Source organism: Juglans regia, chromosome 10, assembly GCF_001411555.2.
Source record: "Juglans regia cultivar Chandler chromosome 10, Walnut 2.0, whole genome shotgun sequence".
Taxonomy (NCBI): domain Eukaryota; kingdom Viridiplantae; phylum Streptophyta; class Magnoliopsida; order Fagales; family Juglandaceae; genus Juglans; species Juglans regia.
In genome coordinates, this window is record NC_049910.1 from 8665906 (window position 1) to 8684142 (window position 18237).

The window sequence follows — 18237 nt, forward strand, 5'->3', positions numbered from 1 at the left end:
ATAGTTCGCTTTATTCTTCAAGGAGCCCACTGTGGCCATGGTATTTTGTTCCCTTCTCTCTCTCTCTGTCTCTGATTAACGTGTCTGTGACGGTGTTCCCTTGGGGAATTTTAATCAGAGAAAATATTCACTTCTAATCACGCAGAATCCTGCAAAAACATTGTTCCATAAGCTGCACTTCTCTATTAATTAATTACCTGCAGGTACCAATTTTGTCTATAAAAGCTCCCAATTTCTTTGAATTATAAGCAACCAGCACAAAAGTACACCCTATTAGAAGGCCTTGTCTCGTGATCAGAGGGTGGAAACAATGGCCAGTGAACCCCATAACGAGAAGACCATGCGCAACCCTGAAGACGATGAAAGCCCAGCAGTAAAGCAAGAAGAAGATTTCAGCTACAACCTCGAAAGATCGGGCACAAAACCCAAGAAGGGTATTCATTATATATAATCCTGGTTTTGTTTTGGGCTCTTTATTTTAATTATGAGTATTATCATACGATTTGAAATTAGGATATGTTAGGATGATTGCAAATGTTGAATTAGCAAGCTGCTTTCTTGGGAAATATAATTTCTCTACCTTCTAAGTTCTTTAATTTAAAGCAAAATACATTCCAAGTTCTCTAATTACGAGTCTTTTAAAATTATACTTGAACATCTAGACCTCAATTTGTGATTACTTTTTATAGAAGTAAAAATTTAGATACTGATTTTGCGACTATGGTTGCGTTTGGGTAGTGATGTGTGCTCAATGAGTAATAGATCTAGCTAGTCTATTACATATATACACTCTTGGGAATGCAGATATGTTGCTGAAGGAGGATAAAGACATTAATGGCGGAACCCAAGATTGTGACTCTTCAAAAAGGATCGCAACTGAAGATCAGGCCAAGACATCTGATTATACAGCCCCAAAAATTAAAACACCTTTGTCGATTTATAGACCAGGTGAAAACAGTACTTCGACCTTCCCCAACAACAATCCATCAAAAATGGCACCGGATCAAGAGAAAGGTATATTTATTAATTTTTTTTATTTATTTTAGATTTTATGATGTCTTATTTGATTGTTATTATTTTCATTTCTAATATTCAGGTACTATATATACATGATATATATTGGTTATTAACATGATAATTTATTTTGAGAGTGGGAATTAGATTAATGTTCTTTTTTTAAATATATATTAGAAATATATATCAAGATTAAAGATTTCAATTAGAGTTGTATATTAGTTTATATTATACCTACCTACCTAATTGGTTCAATTTTATTTATTTTTTGTTTTTTTTGGTCATATTTTTCATATGATATGAATTTCGTAATTTCATAAAATGACAGTAGATATAATTTGAAGATTTTTGGCAATGCATCAATCTTATAGTACCATGCACCATGCATGGGATCAGATAGAGGAAGTAGCTTAATTAGTAATTGTTTGAAATATAATTTATTTTTCTTCCAATGAAAAGATCAAAAGAAAAAGAAAAAACACACGTCATTCGCATTATAGACAATAAATGTCATGGCCTTTAGAGCTAATATAGCTTAATCATTAAGAAAAAAAAAAACACAATTTCATTAATAGTGATCACTTCTTTAGCCATTAAGTAAAAATAAAATAAAATAAATAAAATAAAAAAATAAAATATATAAGCGGCAAGATTGAGCAGCAAATCACGTGAGGGGCTCCACTAGCATTTTCCATATAATTTTCTTGAGTAATGCTACATACAGTCGTGGAATGCACAAACGCCGTGCAGTCGCTTTGAAAAAGAGTGAGATCTATTATTAAAAAATTAATTTCTTTTCATGTGAGTCCCATATTTATTCATTTTTTCAAAACGACTGTACGGCGCTTGCACACTCACGACTGCAAGTATCATTTCTCAAATTTTCTCAAACTAATTCATATAAAAAAGAAAAAGAAAAAGAAAAAAAAATGATAAAGAAAAAAAGTATGTTCTTTTTTTTTTTTTTGAAAAAAAAAAAAGTATGTTCTTAATTCTCATAGAGCTAGTTACAACTTACACGAGTAATTCGTACTTCCTTTAAATCTTTTTATGAACAAGATACTTACCCATTTCGATCATATATTATATGTACTGATCATCTTTGGATCGCAGATCTGTCGTCAAAAGAGAAGAAAAGAGGTGGTAGAAGTACTGATCCATATTCTGAGCCTTCAAAAAATGTCGTGGACAGCGTTGCACGGACAAGTTCTCCACTAATTGAAAAGGAGAAGAAAGGTATATTATAATCAATCGGTTTCCAACTTTATCACAAACTTCCAGCTGATATTTTATTTATATTTCATTAATAGGCTTATTTTCGCTGTACGTATAAATTATAAAACACTAGATCAGTGGTTTAATTTAATTGTTTCAAAATTAAAAAAATATGTAAGAAGAATTTTTCTTTTTACAAGATTTTTACATGAAATGTGACACATGGTCACGTTACGATTGGAGATCATGATAAACTTTAGAATAAATATATATAAATTAAAGTACTTTTTCTTGTCTCTTTAATTTATAAAATACTAAGGATATATATAGTACTAGCTATATATATAGTTCTAACCCTTAAAATATGATTGCAACTCATGTGTAGAGGTTGATTCAAAAAATACAGCAATGATCTCATCAAGCGAACCTCAGTATTCTCAAGGTGACAACCGTGTTCTGCGAAAAACTCCATCGAAAGAAAAAGAGAATAAAGGTACGTATTATAATATATAACTCATGAGTTCGATTCATTTTTTTTTTTCAAGCTTGTGGTTAATTTACGTTTTATTATTTAGTTTGAGTTATTTTCATTTTATAATAAATACTACGATTTGTTAAATTAAACGCCATTTTCTTATGAGAGCAAGAAGTAGTATTCATGTGTTTTTAAATAAATACTAATTAAGAATATGGTAGCTAAATTGCAAGAGTTTAGTTTTATATCTAATTATAATATAGTAGTTCGACTTTTTCTTTTTCTTTTCCTTTATAATTATTTCTTTGTATAATTAATGGAATTGCGTATGATCAGTACTTGTGATCTAGAATTACAAATTAGTTTCAATTTCATTTTCTCTACACGTGAGGCAAGAGAAGGGAAAAGAGGAAATTAATTACACATATTAGAACGCTCAGTCCTATTTGGATACAAGAAGTATCTCATCTCATCTCATCATTATAACTTTATCAAATTCTTATAAAATATAATAAACATTTTAACTTTTTCAAATATCAAAATAATAATATTATTAAAAAATAATATTTTAATAATATTTTATTCAACTTTTAATTTTTATTTTTTATCTCAACTCATCTTATCTTTAACTAATCACTATCCAAATCCCATCTTAATGTTGATTTTGGGCTCGTGTTTTTCATGTAAAATGATTGGTATACAGTTCGCATATGCGAATTACGTACTTCTAATGTGAACAATATTTTATTTACCATTTATTACCGTCAATATAAATGATAGGACATTAATGCTATGTTCACAGAGGATCTCACCTATCAGGGTTTTTTTTTTTTTTTCAAACATTTTTTAAAGTATTTAAATATTTTAAAAAAGTATAAATTTATTTAAAAATAATTCTTTAATCATTAAGTATAAACACTTATAACTTTTTCATAGAAGGTGGATATATTTTTCATACGGTGTGAAAATATTTTCATAGGACGTGGGGTGTGAAATGATAAATAGTGACAGACGAGAAGAATTTTTCTTTTTTTTATTACATAATATGTACAATCCTTTTTATACATTTATATATATATATATATATATATATATACACGAGCAATGCTACGTACTGCAAGTCTAGTTAATTTTGTTTTTAAATTTTTTCAAAATTATAATAATATCCTTATCAAAATCATATTTCTTTTCATTTAATGAAAGATTTGCACATGCAGTCTCCATTTGGAGACTATAAATATAATTTATCTATATATAATATCTGCAATCTTGAGAACACACGTATATTATCAAACGGAACGGCCGGCCAATATTCCGGCAGTCCAAAAATATTACAATCTGAGAACGTTTCATCAACAACTCAATGGAAAGAAATTAGGTATTATTACAAGCAGTACTCTGTTTACCGATTTATAGGTTTATTTAATTATTCTACATTAATTTACAGAGTTTAATTAATTTCTTTAATTAGTATTATAAATGATCACTTATCAAAAAAATATTGGGATTGGTACTTATATAACATGAGTAGGAGACTTTTATTTTGAGAGTGGGGAGGATTTTCTTTTTCAGAAAAGAAATTAATACCAAGATTGCAAACTATATATTTAATTAATAGTACTTATATCTAAAACAAATTCTATATATATATATATATATATATATAGATATTTGCATATAGATATGCTAATTTAGTTCGATTTGTTCTCTTTTTGGTTATTTTATGACAATGCCTGGGGGAACCCAATATTCCAACTCTTCAAAAATGAACGACAGTACTGTACGTAGAGGCCGATCCGTATGCAGCCGAAAAAAATATAGGGGTGCCATACTCTAGTAATGCAGATCGAGGGAATGATACATCACGAGCTACTGATGGATCGTATGCAAAGAAAAAGGAAAATAAAGGTATTATAATCAGTTTTTGATCTCCCGATTTATATATAGGTTTATTAATTATTTATTTTATAGTTTACATGCAGCTAGGACTACCATCTTATTTAATTATGAGTATTGCTACAGAGCAGTTACTGTAGCTGTGCACACATTGCACACACTACGTGTCTGCTTCTGCTCCTTTAATTTTTTTTTTTTTGGTGCAAAACGCGCTCTTCCCCTTTCTCTCATTCTCTCTCTCATAAGATGTCTCTCATACCGTCTCTCTCTCATCGACTCTGATCTCTCTCATCTCAGTCTCTCTCTCTCATCTTCGACTCTCTCTCTTAGCTCGGTCTCTCTCTCTCTCATCTTCGACTCTCTCTCACACCTCGCTCTCTCTCTCTCGTCGGGTCTCTCTCATCTCTGCTCTCTCTCATCATCTCTCTCTCAACTCAGTTATCAATGACTGCTCGTGTGATATGTAATGTGTGCAATTTGGATGCAGCAAAACAGTGACCGCTACCAAGACTTTTTCTTTAATTATTGCAGATTGCAGGAATTTAGCAGCTTACAATATCTTATTAGTTCAGTTTCTTATTCAGTTTTAATTTTCTTATATTTTTCATATAATTATTTTTTATTTTTTTTACAAAAGATGACAGGACCCTGTAATTATGGGCATGCATGCATATTTCTTTTAGTAAAAAATGTTTTGTAAACTAATTAAGGAAAAGAATATTTGTAATGTCTTAACTTGTCGCATAGGGAGAAAGAAATACCATTGAAATGATATTGATTATTTTAAGTTGGTTTGGACGGCCATCTAATGCCCAGGAAGCTTCTGTCCCTGCTGCTCCATATTATAAGTCAAGATCTGCATGCGAATCTAGGGGTCTGTGGATCATGTGGCCAAGCTAGCTGTTGCGGGAGGAGGCAAGCTGTGGGTTTTGACTACTGCATGCAGAGGCAATGTCATTATTAAGTCGTGGTGTTTTATGGAACATAAAATGTAAAGAGCAGAGTGCAAATCCGGAGGCAAGACATCCCCAGATTCAGTTTCTGCTCCTTATTTCATAATCTCATCGATAATGATTCTAATTAGTTCGATTGGAATTTGATCAGGGTGCTTGTTTTTTGTAAGAGCCTTTCTAGTACAAGTGATTTGGCACACCAAACTGCATACCACGCTGACATGACTTTTTTAATTAAAAGAAAAAAAAAAGTGTTTGCCGTAACATGGTAACATTATGGTTAATAATTTCTCCAATGCAAACCAACATAAAATTCAAACCAACACACACAACAGCATAATGCAAACCAACACAAAATTCAAACCAACACATACACAATTTAAGAATTTAACAATCTAAAAAATGGTTAACAATGCAAACTAACAGGGTAAAATATGGTTAAAAATTAATAATGCAAACCAACAAAGCTAGCACGGTAACATTATGGTTATCAATGCAAACCAACACAAAATTCATTAATTATAGGCTGTCAAATAGAATGAAAACAAAGAGAAACTAAAAAATGGTTAAAAATGCAAAATAACACAAAATTCGAATTGCCAACAAATAGTGTATGAATGGATTCAAAGGTACAAACAATTTTCTCAAACCAGAATAATGCAGTTGATGAAATTAGTCCAAACTCGAATGGCTACCATGAAGAAAATTTAAGATCTAAATTCAAAGCCTAGTGCAGCTCACAATGTAGGGTTTTTGATTTTGAGTGTCCAAAGATCCATATACATACATCCAACAAATCGAAACTGTGCAATGTCTCAAATGAAAGTCATGACAGTGATTTGGGTTTGTTCAATTTGTGCAAGAGAGAAGGAAAGAGTTCAGCCATGGAGGAAACCGAAACAAGAAGTGCCTTTTTGCAAGAGAGAAGGACAAAGACTTACATGAGATCCGACCGATAAAGAGGGGCCTCTAAAGATGGTGGCAAACGGTGCGAGAGAGGGCCAATACAAATGAGGGTAATCGAGACTCTAGAGAGATTTTCATGCAGGACCAATAGCAGGATAGGAACCGATGGGTCGATTGGGATGTATAGTGACTTCTCACTGTAGCAACCTTAAATCAAATCCCTAATTTAGGGGTCCAGATGGGAGGGGGCTTTTAGGTTTCCCCAAAATTTTTTCCAAAAATATAGGATATCCCTCCAGAGCAGATGACCATGGATAACCCTATTCCAATGCCGAAAGAGCAATACAAAGGTACTCCTCATCATGATCTTAGGCTAGAACACAACAAGAGATCAGATGGTACACTCAGTTTAGGCCTTGTTTGGATAATGAGTTGATCTCAATTCATCTCATCTAATTATTACAATTTTTTCAAACTTTCAAACAAAATATAATAAACAATTCAACTTTTTAAAATCCGAAAACAAAATAACATTAAAAATTATATTATACTAATATTTTATTCAACTTTTAACTCTAATCTCATCTCAATTCACTATTCAAACTTTAATTTATTGAACTTACAATAACGTACATTTAGTTTAGAAATATATAGTAGGAGAATGTTTTTTTTTAATGAAAAAACCATTCAGAATTTAATCATATATACAAAACAAGAAAACAATTATTGCCTTGACTGTTTAATCCAATTTGCCAAACGTATGAATCAAGATGTGCTTAATTCGCTTGACATGTATGCATGCAGCTGGAGGTCTATTACTACTCATCATTCCACATCATACACGTTACATATTTTAAATTTCTTATTTTATTTTATTTTATTTTATTTATTCTTACTAAACTAATTGAGTTGTTCTACTCATCATCCATACACTACATACTTATTATGAAAAAAAAAATAAAAATTAAACTAGATGTGGTGTAGTGTGTGGGATGCTTAGTAGAATTTTTCCCTGGCTATTCCTGGAATACTTCTCTGTGGTTGAAAAAGGACAATTATAATGGTGTTCTCGTGGGTGGAGACATTAACCAATATGGTAGGTATAATATTGCAAGAGATCAAATTTGTTGCAGTGAACCATACAAGAAAATATTTTAGGCCATAAAATTATATACTAATAAATTAACTAGTCAAGATCTCAATTTGAAATTCCTTAAGTAATGTTTTTTTTCTTAAGAAAAAAGGAGGACGATACCTTCAAAACTTTACGAAAACAAATTCTCACTTTTGGTGGAGGAAAACCTTAAACAATCAGGACTAAGACAAACACAAAACCAAAACTCACCAAGCAACCAATTTAAGGCCTAATACTAGGCAAACCAAGAGAATCCAACCTAAGCAAACCTCTAACACGGTGGGGTAAATCATCAGAACCCAAATTTGTACAATTCATCCCCTCCTCCCCCTGCCTTGCAAGAAAATCTGCCAGTTTATTGCCTTCCCTAAACTGATGAGAGCCTTAAGAAGCTCTTCCCAAAAATCCCACAAATACCAAACTGTGCACGAATTATTTCTTAGCCATTGCACCACCAAAGTCGAATCACATTTGATTTCAACTTTCCAAATACGTACCCAACTCCCAACAAAGCAACAAACCATAAATGAGCGCTCGAAGTTCAGCTTCATTATTAATACTAAAGTCAAGCTTTGTAGAGAAAGCTGCCAACAATTTCCCTCTATCGTTTCTCAAAACACCTCTTCCACCACAACTTCCTGGATTACCTCTGCATGAAACATTCACATTCAATTTAGCCCATTCATTCATTAGCCTTTTCCATCAGATAATTTGAGGCCTTCGAACCACGACTTCACGCACAGGTATGTCCAACTCTGGAAGGATCATATGGTCTACACTAGAAACTACATGCATCTTCGACATCAATCTAGAAAATTACCGCAGCCAACACTTTACCGACATCCAACCATCATCAACGGATTCAAGTTTCCCTTCTATTGTACCAGAGCAACGTCTTTGAAACAACCTCCAAGAGATCAAACAGGGCATTAAACCAATTAGCATCCCTTTTTGCGATGATCTCTTTGCACAGTGAAACTAACAACAAACTCTCGCCCACCATCTTCCTACGTGCATGCAACTCACCCCCAAAACTTGCACTGCCCTTTTCCATACTTCCTGAGCCACCTCACCCGAACACAGTACATGGTCTCTATTCTCAACATTACCCAAGAAGCAGCAGTCACAGCGAAAGGGCAAAGGGATGCCAACGGACTGCATTTTTGCATCCACTGGAAGACAATTGAACCTTGCCTTCCACATACACACTAAATTGTTTTTTGGCAGCAAACTATTCCATATCCACTCCATCCCTTCTAGCTGAGGACCCTTAACTCGTATCACCTCCCAAGCATTCACCGTAGAGAAACTTCCATCATGGCTAGGATGCCATAACACCAAGTCCCTCCCTTATCGACTGCTAGGTACATCCGATATCCTGGTTGGAACCCACAAGCTCCTCTAGCATCCTCATATCCTATACATCCTTCACCCAACACTCCTTAACCATCAATTGTGGCAAAGTAATATTAGAAGTTGTAGCTACGAGCGGGCCACTATACAACCACTTATCAAACCAAAACAAACACTTACATCATGCACCCGAATAGACAAATTCTCCAAGACCTCCGGCATCACACTTAGGATCGACTTCCAGAATCTTGAATCCGATGCTTTAGCCTTGGTCACCATAATATGCTTACCTTTTAAATATTTTTCTTTAAAGAACATTGTCCACAAATTATCCGCAGACAAAAACCTCCAAGCAAACTTCATATGCATAGCCCTTTGCACTTTTGAAAAATCCCTTACACCAATCCCCCCTCCAATGTTGGTTTACACATTTTCGACCACGCCATCCACTTCCTCTTAGCCTTTCCTTGCCCTTCCCCCAAAAAAAGTAGCCAAGATGAAATTCCTTAGTATCATGACCGTTCATTACTTCTACCCCAGAAAATATAAAACCCCATTCATGACTACATTTGGATGATCATTACTCGCAGACGTGGGTGTTACACACAAAGATCCCATGATAATTAAATTAGGAGATATTTTAAAACGTCAGGCATAATTCCTGAATCCAGTAAAAAAAAGAAAAAAAGAAGGAAGAAAGTTCTTTGCAATGGATTGGAAGACTTTATAATCTTGACTGGACCAAGCCAGCTAGGGAGCGGACGTTTTATATATGCTTTATTCCTTTCTTTAAGAGCATTCAGATAAGCATTAATATCAAGTGTATAGTTCGATCGCTTTATTCTTCAAGAAGCTCACTTTGGTATTTGGTTCTCTCTTCTGCTCTCTTTTTATTTTGTTAAGTGGTTATCTTCAGTTAACGTGTCTGTAAAGGTGTTTTTCCCAGCTTTGGGCAGGAATCTTTAAACAGAGAAAATCACTTCTAAAATTCCAATTATGAAGAACCTTGCCAAACACCTAGAATGTCCTATATATAACCTACTATTATTTGCCTCTAACGTTCCTTAACCTACGCTCCTCTAGCCACCTGCTGGTACAAGTTTTGCCTATAAATTATTAAGAGAAGAAAGCTCCTAATATCTTTGATTTGTACGCAACCAGCAGAAAAAATTACACACCATTCGGAGCCCTGATCCATAGCATGCAGGTGATTGTAAATATTAGCCCTAATCGGCAGGAACATACAAACAAGAGAGATGGTACAGTTCATCACATACTCTTTTATTTTTATTTTTTTGATCCTGCATATTACATGTGTTTATTTCTGCATAAGTTACTTTACTGTACTTTTTAACTTTTACTTTATAAATAATAGAAGCAAGATTTTGTTTGTTTGTTTGTTTGTATGTATGTATGTACAACAATCCTATCATTATCATCCATGAAAAGCCTAGCCAAAATTCAATCATATGCAGATTCTTGTTTGTTTCTTAATATGCTGGACTCATGTACTTCTAAAAGATTTGCTTCGATTGCTTGAGAATATGCAGATGGTCATGTGTTGCCAAGAGATCATGATCAGGAGCCGAAAAAGAGTTTTGTTGGGTGGGATCAAGAGTACAGCAGTAGTACTACTATAGATCAGGGTAAAAGCAATATTATGGGCAGCGAGATGAAGAGCATGCGCAAGCCTGGAGAAGAAAGCCTAGTAGTAAGGCAGGAATATTTAAGCGACAACGTCGTCGAAAGAGACACAAAACCCAAGCCTGTTGTGGGTAATCCTACTGGGTATGATTATTTTCTGTCGTCAAAAAGGGAGTGTAGTACTACTGGTGTTCTCGGGGAGGAGACTTCAACCAAGATGGTAGAATATTATATATTATTGCAAGTCATGTTTAGTTTTATCTATCAATTATATATTCAATTTCTTAATTTGCAATATTATGAAAACTATCATATGATTTAAATAGGGTGATTGTGAATATTGGAATTCATTTTGTTATCGATATCATGATCCGTACAAGCTAGCTTGCTTGCCTTTCGGCGCAATATACTTGGATCATGCTAGCGGGCCGCAAGCGTTGGCCGCCAACTGCTTCGCATACAGCTAGTTATAAATTTTTTTCTCTTTTGTTTTGATTTTTTTAAAATATTTTTAATTAGTAAAAAAAATAAAAAATTTATAATTTCTCTAATAGTCACTTTCTTAACTATGAAATAAAAAAAATTAAAATATATAAACTATAAAATTGAGCGATAAGTTTGTCGAAGGGTTCTACTAACATTTTCTATATTATTTTTTCAAACTAACTCATGTTAAAAGAAAAACAAAAGAAAATCATGATAAAGAAAAAAGTATCATGTTCTTAATTCTCAAGCATGCATATATATAGTTACAACTTACACGATCGAGATTGTACTTGATCATTTAAATCTTTTTATGAACAAAATACGTACCCATCTCGATCACTTTTAGAGATGATCATATATATATGTATCGCATGCAGATCTGTTGTCAACAGAGAAGAAAAAAGGTGGCAGAAGTACTCCAAAAAATGTCGTGGACGGCGTTGCACGGACAAGTTCTCCACTTGAAGAGGAGAAGAAAGGTATATATATTAATATAATCAATCGGTTTCCAACTTTATCACAAACTTTCTAATATTTTATATTTCATAATTAATAGGCTTATTTTCGCTGTATAAATTATAAAACACTAGAGTGCATAGTTTAATTGTTTCACAATCACTACAAGAAAATGGGCCTATTGCGGCGATTTTTTAGCTGCTGGGATTGATGTCGCCGCAATAAGTATTTATTCACGGCGATTTCATGATCGACGCGGCTTCCAACCGGTGCGTATTATTTGCTTTTTTTGCGGCGATTTTTTAACTTATTTGCGGCGAAAATTTTCGCCGCAAAAATTATTTTTGATTTCGCAACGACTTTAGTGATAGTTGTGGCGAATTAAAACGCCGTAAAGTTCCAAAACGTTCTGCCGACGCACAAGTTCGCTGCAAATCCCAAAACCGTATGTGAACGGCGCCAATTCCTCCACCCAAAAGTAGATTTCCCCCCAAATACCTATTTCCCCCCATTTCCCGATTTCGTTCGTCCCCATTTTTTGCTAGCAGTAAGTTCGCACATGCCCCTGAATCTGGACCGGGCGATTCTGGAGCTGAAGATCCCGTGCCCCTCATTCCACATTTGAAGCGCCGCAGCGGTCCGTTTCCGAGTGATTGTTCTGGGAAGGCCAATATCGGCTGTTCGGTGTCGTCCATCGACATGTATCTGTGATTCCCCTTAAAGAAATACATCTCCCCTTTGATCCTCGCATTTCTTGCTTATTGCAAAAATTAGACATTTTGGTGGGTACTGATTAATAGTGTGTCTAAATTCACTGCAGTCTTAATGGATTTGTTGATCTGTATCTTATGCATTCTGGGTTCTGAGTGAACTTTTTTTTTTTTGTTGATCAGTAGGTTATGGATTTTTATTAGCTTCGTTTGGTTTATTCATGGCCCTTCACTGGTGCATTGCTTGTGTTTGTCAAGGATCGACTGTCTTAGGTTCCAAACGAAGCTATGTAAACTTTATCTCTTGTAAAATTTATCTTACTATTTCTTGTAAATAGTTTCCCCAACTGAGATAAAATTTTATCTCTTGTAAAAATGTAAACTATTTCAACTTTAGTATTTCACCATCAAGAAATTAAATGGGAGAAATTTACAAGTAAACCTCTTAAATATTGTTAGAAGTAAAAAAATTATCAAGTCATTGAAAAACACTTCTTTAACTATTAAGCAAAAACAATAAATCGTATATATATATAAGACCCAGAACAACACTCATTAAATAAAAACATTTAATCCTATCAGTATCTATTAAATTCAAAAAATGATTTTGGGATTGATAAAAAAAAAACCCTATATATATATTTTCTCCCATCTAATCTCCAACAATATTTATAGCACTCATTTCATGGAAAGGTCACCATAGACCCTGTGTTAGTGAACAAGTGAGGAGTAATATGAAAAGATGTACTGGCCTAGAAATCTTGGCCAACTTACTTTCTTTGCTTGGGATCAAGAGCAAGCTGGGCAACTGCCCAAACTATGTCAGCTATATAAATATGTTACTGTATATATATATATATATATATATATATATATATAATATATCATATATGAGGGTTTTATATATCTGGTTCTTGATTGCATGCACAGCAGCAGTTAGCTCATATAACACCACCCATCAGAGACCAATAAAGATATAAAAAATGATTAGAAAAGTTGCACCTTTTACAAGCATATCAAGCTTTAATCAATTCACAAGCCAGCTAGCCAGTAAAGGATTTAGTGGTTGGGACAATTTTACTCACTAACTCTCTGCTTAGTGTTGCAGAAAGCAAAAAAAAAGCTAAAAAAAAAAGCTTTCCTAGCTAGCTGTCTGTATGAATTACTGATCAGACAACATTATGTGTTAAAAAAATGAGTTAGGCATCATATAATATGTTTATATATGTCTGCTTTAAACCTTTTTAATCACCAACATAAATACTCTTAAATATATAGAAATATGCAAATTAAAATATTGGAAGCATTCAAATTGATCATCATCAAAACCGGCTACTCTTAACAGCTTTTTGGAGGATTTGTAGATGCATGCATATAATCTAGAGATCAATTTGGTGGACTTTAGGTGAATCCCATGTTACTGAGGAGCGCACAAAGCTAATGCAACATATCAAAACCGGGAGTTGTCAAGGAAAGGTGGTTGGGTGATGAGGAATTTGAAAGTATAAGTTTGCTCCAGCTGAAGGGTAAGGCATGGCATGAGCTCATACGAAGTTGGCTAGATCCACTCTTGAAAGGTAAGGCAGTTCGGTTGATTGATCATCAGTTTTGTTGTTTATAAGTTAGTGCATATCTAAAAATAGATTCAATATTTGTAAGATCCAATATTTTAGTTATAAATTAGGCATATGTTTATCAACATAATTATAAGCTTGTTAATTAACTAGTATGCAAAACAAATTTTTTATGTTGCTACAAGTTTACTAGGGGTTAATTAAGTTTAAAGTAAAGAAATGAATAGCTGTATATAACTAAGTTTAGGCTAAGCAAGGGTAAGGTTGGCTGATCATGAAGTTCATGTGTACTTCAATGGAGGTGTATATTTTGGTTGAAGGTGTACGCAAATGCATATCTCAGGTGAAATCTAAATCATTTTCACATTATGAGAAATAATGGACTCATTTGTTTCACTCTTATTTAATTTTTCAGGAAGCCAACAAGCGTAATAACAACTGGTTGCCACCACCATGGGCAATTGTTGCATTGATGGTCTTGGGATTCAATGAGTTTATGATGCTCCTGAGGTACATATTTCTGATATATAGAGAAATTTGATTTTGTTGGGATTTATGCTCATATCCTGATGTTCAATGGTTAATTTTATTCCACTATCTTTTCATGGCAGAAATCCTTTGTAATTGGGTGTTATCTTTGTTGCTTTTCTACTCATGAAGGCCATATGGGTGCAGCTGGACATTTCTGGTGAATTTCGTCATGGTGCTGTGAGTATCATATTCTATCTTGACTGTCTAAGCTCCATTTTGTTGTTAATTGATGGCTTGTCTAAGAAATATTGGTTTTTAGGAAGCTCTACAGTTGGTTTCTTGTTTGAAAGTGCACCTGGAAATTTTAACTCGAGACTCAAATTCTATTCAACTACTTTCTGTTGCGTATGCCAATAGGCTCTTTAATGAAAGTTGAAATCTGATAGGCACAAATCACATAATTGAAATTTTTACTCGCAACCAGTACCATAAAGAGCAGCCTGGTAGTTTCCACTTTATTTTTTCCTTCTCTGAATTTTCTGTTTCTGTTTCTCATTTTTCTGCTGGTAAGTGAACCTCTCTGAATGATTTATTGAGATTTTAACAGACAAATAATGTTTGCACCCAAGAAGAATTATATTCATAAAAACTTAGTGCAGTTGATATTGGACAGATTATACTATATGCACCCTGGTATACGTTGTATACAAGAGCAACGCAGAAAAGCAAGGACCTGGTCATTTTAATTATCACAAAAAAAAAAACCCTCTTTTGAAGTATGCCGAGTGTCTTTCACATGTGTTTTTGCAAAAGTTTCATCACTTTTTTGATGTTATGGTTGCATAAATAATGGCATTTATTGTGGTTTCAGCACTTTTTTTGAGATACTTAATCACACATATACCTTAGCCACCCCCAATTACATAAAAAAAAAAGGTGATAATGCAACATTAAAAAGTGAGACTGATTACCACACACACACTTTTCAACTTTGTGCAGTCATGTGTGATGCAATGCAAGGGCATGACCTTTCCTAGGCCGGTCATGCAATGCAAGGGCAGTAATATATGTGTGATGCAGCCTTCGAAAGGCTTGATTGAGGAAGATGCTAATTGAAAAAAAAAAGGCAGTAATAGCAGTTTTCATGAACAATTGTATGCAAGTCTGAAATCATCTTCCTTAGCATGCATGTGGTATATGCAAGTATAATGTACCACACGATCTAATACAGATCATAATCATCTTGAATACCTATATATACTTCCATTTTAATACATTTTTTAATTAGATTAACAATATATATTACTATTACTTAGCTAGCTAGCTAAAAAAAGGTTTTAGATAATTTCTGCTATTTGTTCGTGTGAGTTTTATGCCTAAAAAAATTATAACATGTAGAAGGCAGTGTATGTACTCCACTGCATTAGTGCTATTAATTGTACCATTATTTGTTGACGTACACCATTTGTTTTCATATTAAAGGCTTGATTTCAGACTTGGGTGCCTTCTTTTGTGCAGCTCATGTAGGAGGCAGTAGATGGAATTCTTGATAACCCTGTTCCAGACAGCTGGATTGATCTTTGCCGCTCACTCACCAAGTCATCGGAAATCATCAACCATCGATGTGCGAAGTTGCGGATGAACTCCCCCCACCATTATTTGTTTATACTTGTATCACCTGGATTGTGGATGTTTGATCTGTACTTTAAAGCTTGTAAGAGACATTAGCTGCTCCCATTTGTAAGACTTTATTGCCTTCCATTAATGCACCATATGCCAGTTTATAGTAACCTTAAAGGGTCTGATGTACTGATCATGTATTGGATGAAAACTTGAATTTTCATATATTAATATATGCTATTATGGATTAATGTTCAATTTGGTAATATTGTGAATGAGTTGGAGCAGGAAATTAGGTACCAAAAAAAAATTGTGCATTCTGTACGTGTAATGGACGTCGCAGATTCAAAACTCCATTCGCGGCGATTTTAAGTTCGCCGCGAAAAAACTTAGGTTTATTAATGTTACTTACGGCGAATATATATCGACGCTGAAGAGTGAGAAAACATTATTTGCGGCGAATTACTGTCGCAGCTAAAAATATGCTTAGTTACTATTACTCATCCGCGGCGAATATTATTGGACGCTAAAATTCGAAATTTTTTTGCAGCGCCTCAAAGTCGCTGCTAAATATTATTAACAGCCAAAATATATCGCCGCAAATATTTTTTTAAGTGCTGCAAGTAATTTTTTGCAGCGATACGTGACCGAAATACCAATGTTATTTGCGGCGTAATTATTAATATTAGCAGCGAGTGAAATCGCTGCAAATAACATTTTTTTGGCGACGAATTTTGTGTTTCGCTGCTTAATATTTTAAAAGGCTCTATATTTGCGACGAACTGCCGGCGCAACTTAAATCGCTGCTTATAAGTATTTGCAGCGATTTAGGGGCCTATTTGCGGCGAATGGAAGCGCCGGAAAAGACCCTGTTTCTTGTAGTGAATTAAAAAATATGTAAGAAGGATTTTACAGTATGTTTTCAAAAACAATATTTAGTCTACGATTTGTTAAATTAAACTCCATTTTTTATGAGAGCAAGAAGTAGTAGTACTACTCATGTGTTTTTAACAAAATACTAAATAAGAATATGGTAGATTAATGCAAGAGTTTAGTTTTATATCTAATTATTAATATAGTTCGACTTTTTCTTTTTCTTTTCCCTTATAATTTCTTTGTATAATTAATGGAATTACAAATTAATTTCAATTTCTTTTTCTCTACACATGTTACCCATATTCCAACTCTTCAAAAATGAACGACACTGTACGTACGTATATACGTAGAGGCCGCCCCCTTTTTTGTAGCCGAAAAAAATATAGCGGTGCCAATATTCTCTAGTACTAATATTGAAGCTCGAGGGAATAAGACATCAACAACTACTGGATCATACGCAAAGGGAGATCAGCCAAAGAAAGGTATTATATATATATATATATATATGAATAATCAGTTTGTCTACCGATTTATAGGTTTATTTATTTATTTTATTGTTTACAGTTACTACTGCTGTCTTATTTAATTAATTATTGCAGATTGCAGGGCGGGTTTAGATAATATCTAATTAATTAGTTCAATTTTTTATTCAGTTTTTTTTTTCCTTATATTTTTCATGATATGATTGAAATTTCCTAATTTCATATAATTATTTTTTTTATTTTTTTTAAGAAAGATGACAGGACCCTAGGGCTGTAATTATGGGAATGCATGCATATATATATATGATCATCTTTTAGTAATTACGAGATGTAGTGTATTATAAGGAAATTAATTTGATCAAAACTTAGTACTTTACCTCCTAATTATTAAGCAGTACTGTTTTGTAAACCAAGGAAATGATTTGTAATGTCTCAACTTGTCGCATAGGGGAAAGAAATATCACGTGAAAGAGTATGATATTGATTATTTAAAGTTGGTTTGGACCCATTTAATGCCCAGGAGGCTGTCCCTGCTCCATATTATAAGTCAAGATCTGCAATATTCGGATCTAGGTGTCTGCGGATCATGTGGCCAAGCTAGCTAGCTGTTGCGGGAGGAGGCAAGTGGGTTTTGACTACTGCATGCGGGAGGCAATGCCATTATTAAGTACGTATAATATAGTCGTGATGTTTTATGGAACATAAAATGTAACGAGCAGAGTGCAAATCCGGAGGCATGCGTGTAAGACATGATCCCCAGATTCAGTTTCTGCTCCTTATTTCATAATCTGATCGATAATGAATATTCTTAGTTCGATCGAAGTTTTGATCAGGGTACTGCCACTACAAGAAATAAGGCTTTTTGAGGCGATTTTTTGTTTGTTGCAAAAAAAATCGCTGCAAAAAGCCTTTATTGCAGCGATTTTTTACATTGTCGTATTTTTTTTACATCAAGTTGGAAAATGATCTTT

The 18237-nt window shown here is 33.8% G+C and overlaps 2 protein-coding genes across 4 annotated transcripts; both read left to right on the top strand.

Annotated features, from left to right (window-relative positions):
• Window positions 1-212: 212 nt before the first annotated feature.
• LOC108980799 lies at window positions 213-5717 on the top strand. Its single transcript, XM_018951803.2, has 6 exons — window positions 213-434; window positions 805-1014; window positions 2128-2250; window positions 2615-2722; window positions 4481-4612; window positions 5417-5717. Exons 1-6 carry the CDS (start codon window positions 311-313, stop codon window positions 5446-5448), a joined length of 729 nt encoding a protein of 242 aa, XP_018807348.2. The 5' UTR covers window positions 213-310; the 3' UTR covers window positions 5449-5717.
• A 4312-nt stretch (window positions 5718-10029) lies between these two features.
• LOC108989115 lies at window positions 10030-18088 on the top strand. 3 transcript variants are annotated; one of them, XR_004802612.1, is made up of 7 exons: window positions 10030-10206; window positions 10498-10811; window positions 11455-11556; window positions 13649-13820; window positions 14233-14327; window positions 14429-14525; window positions 15807-16062. XR_004802612.1 is itself a non-coding variant. In XM_035695013.1 (5 exons), exons 1-4 carry the CDS (start codon window positions 10149-10151, stop codon window positions 17153-17155), a joined length of 495 nt encoding a protein of 164 aa, XP_035550906.1. In that variant the 5' UTR covers window positions 10030-10148; the 3' UTR covers window positions 17156-17266; window positions 17715-18088. The 3 variants fall into 3 exon arrangements, 2 of the variants coding, with proteins under 2 accessions (XP_035550906.1, XP_035550907.1); XM_035695013.1 differs by lacking the exons at window positions 13649-13820; window positions 14233-14327; window positions 14429-14525; window positions 15807-16062 and adding exons at window positions 17135-17266; window positions 17715-18088; XM_035695014.1 differs by lacking the exons at window positions 13649-13820; window positions 14233-14327; window positions 14429-14525; window positions 15807-16062 and adding exons at window positions 17135-17266; window positions 17787-18088.
• The last annotated feature ends 149 nt before the right edge of the window (window positions 18089-18237 follow it).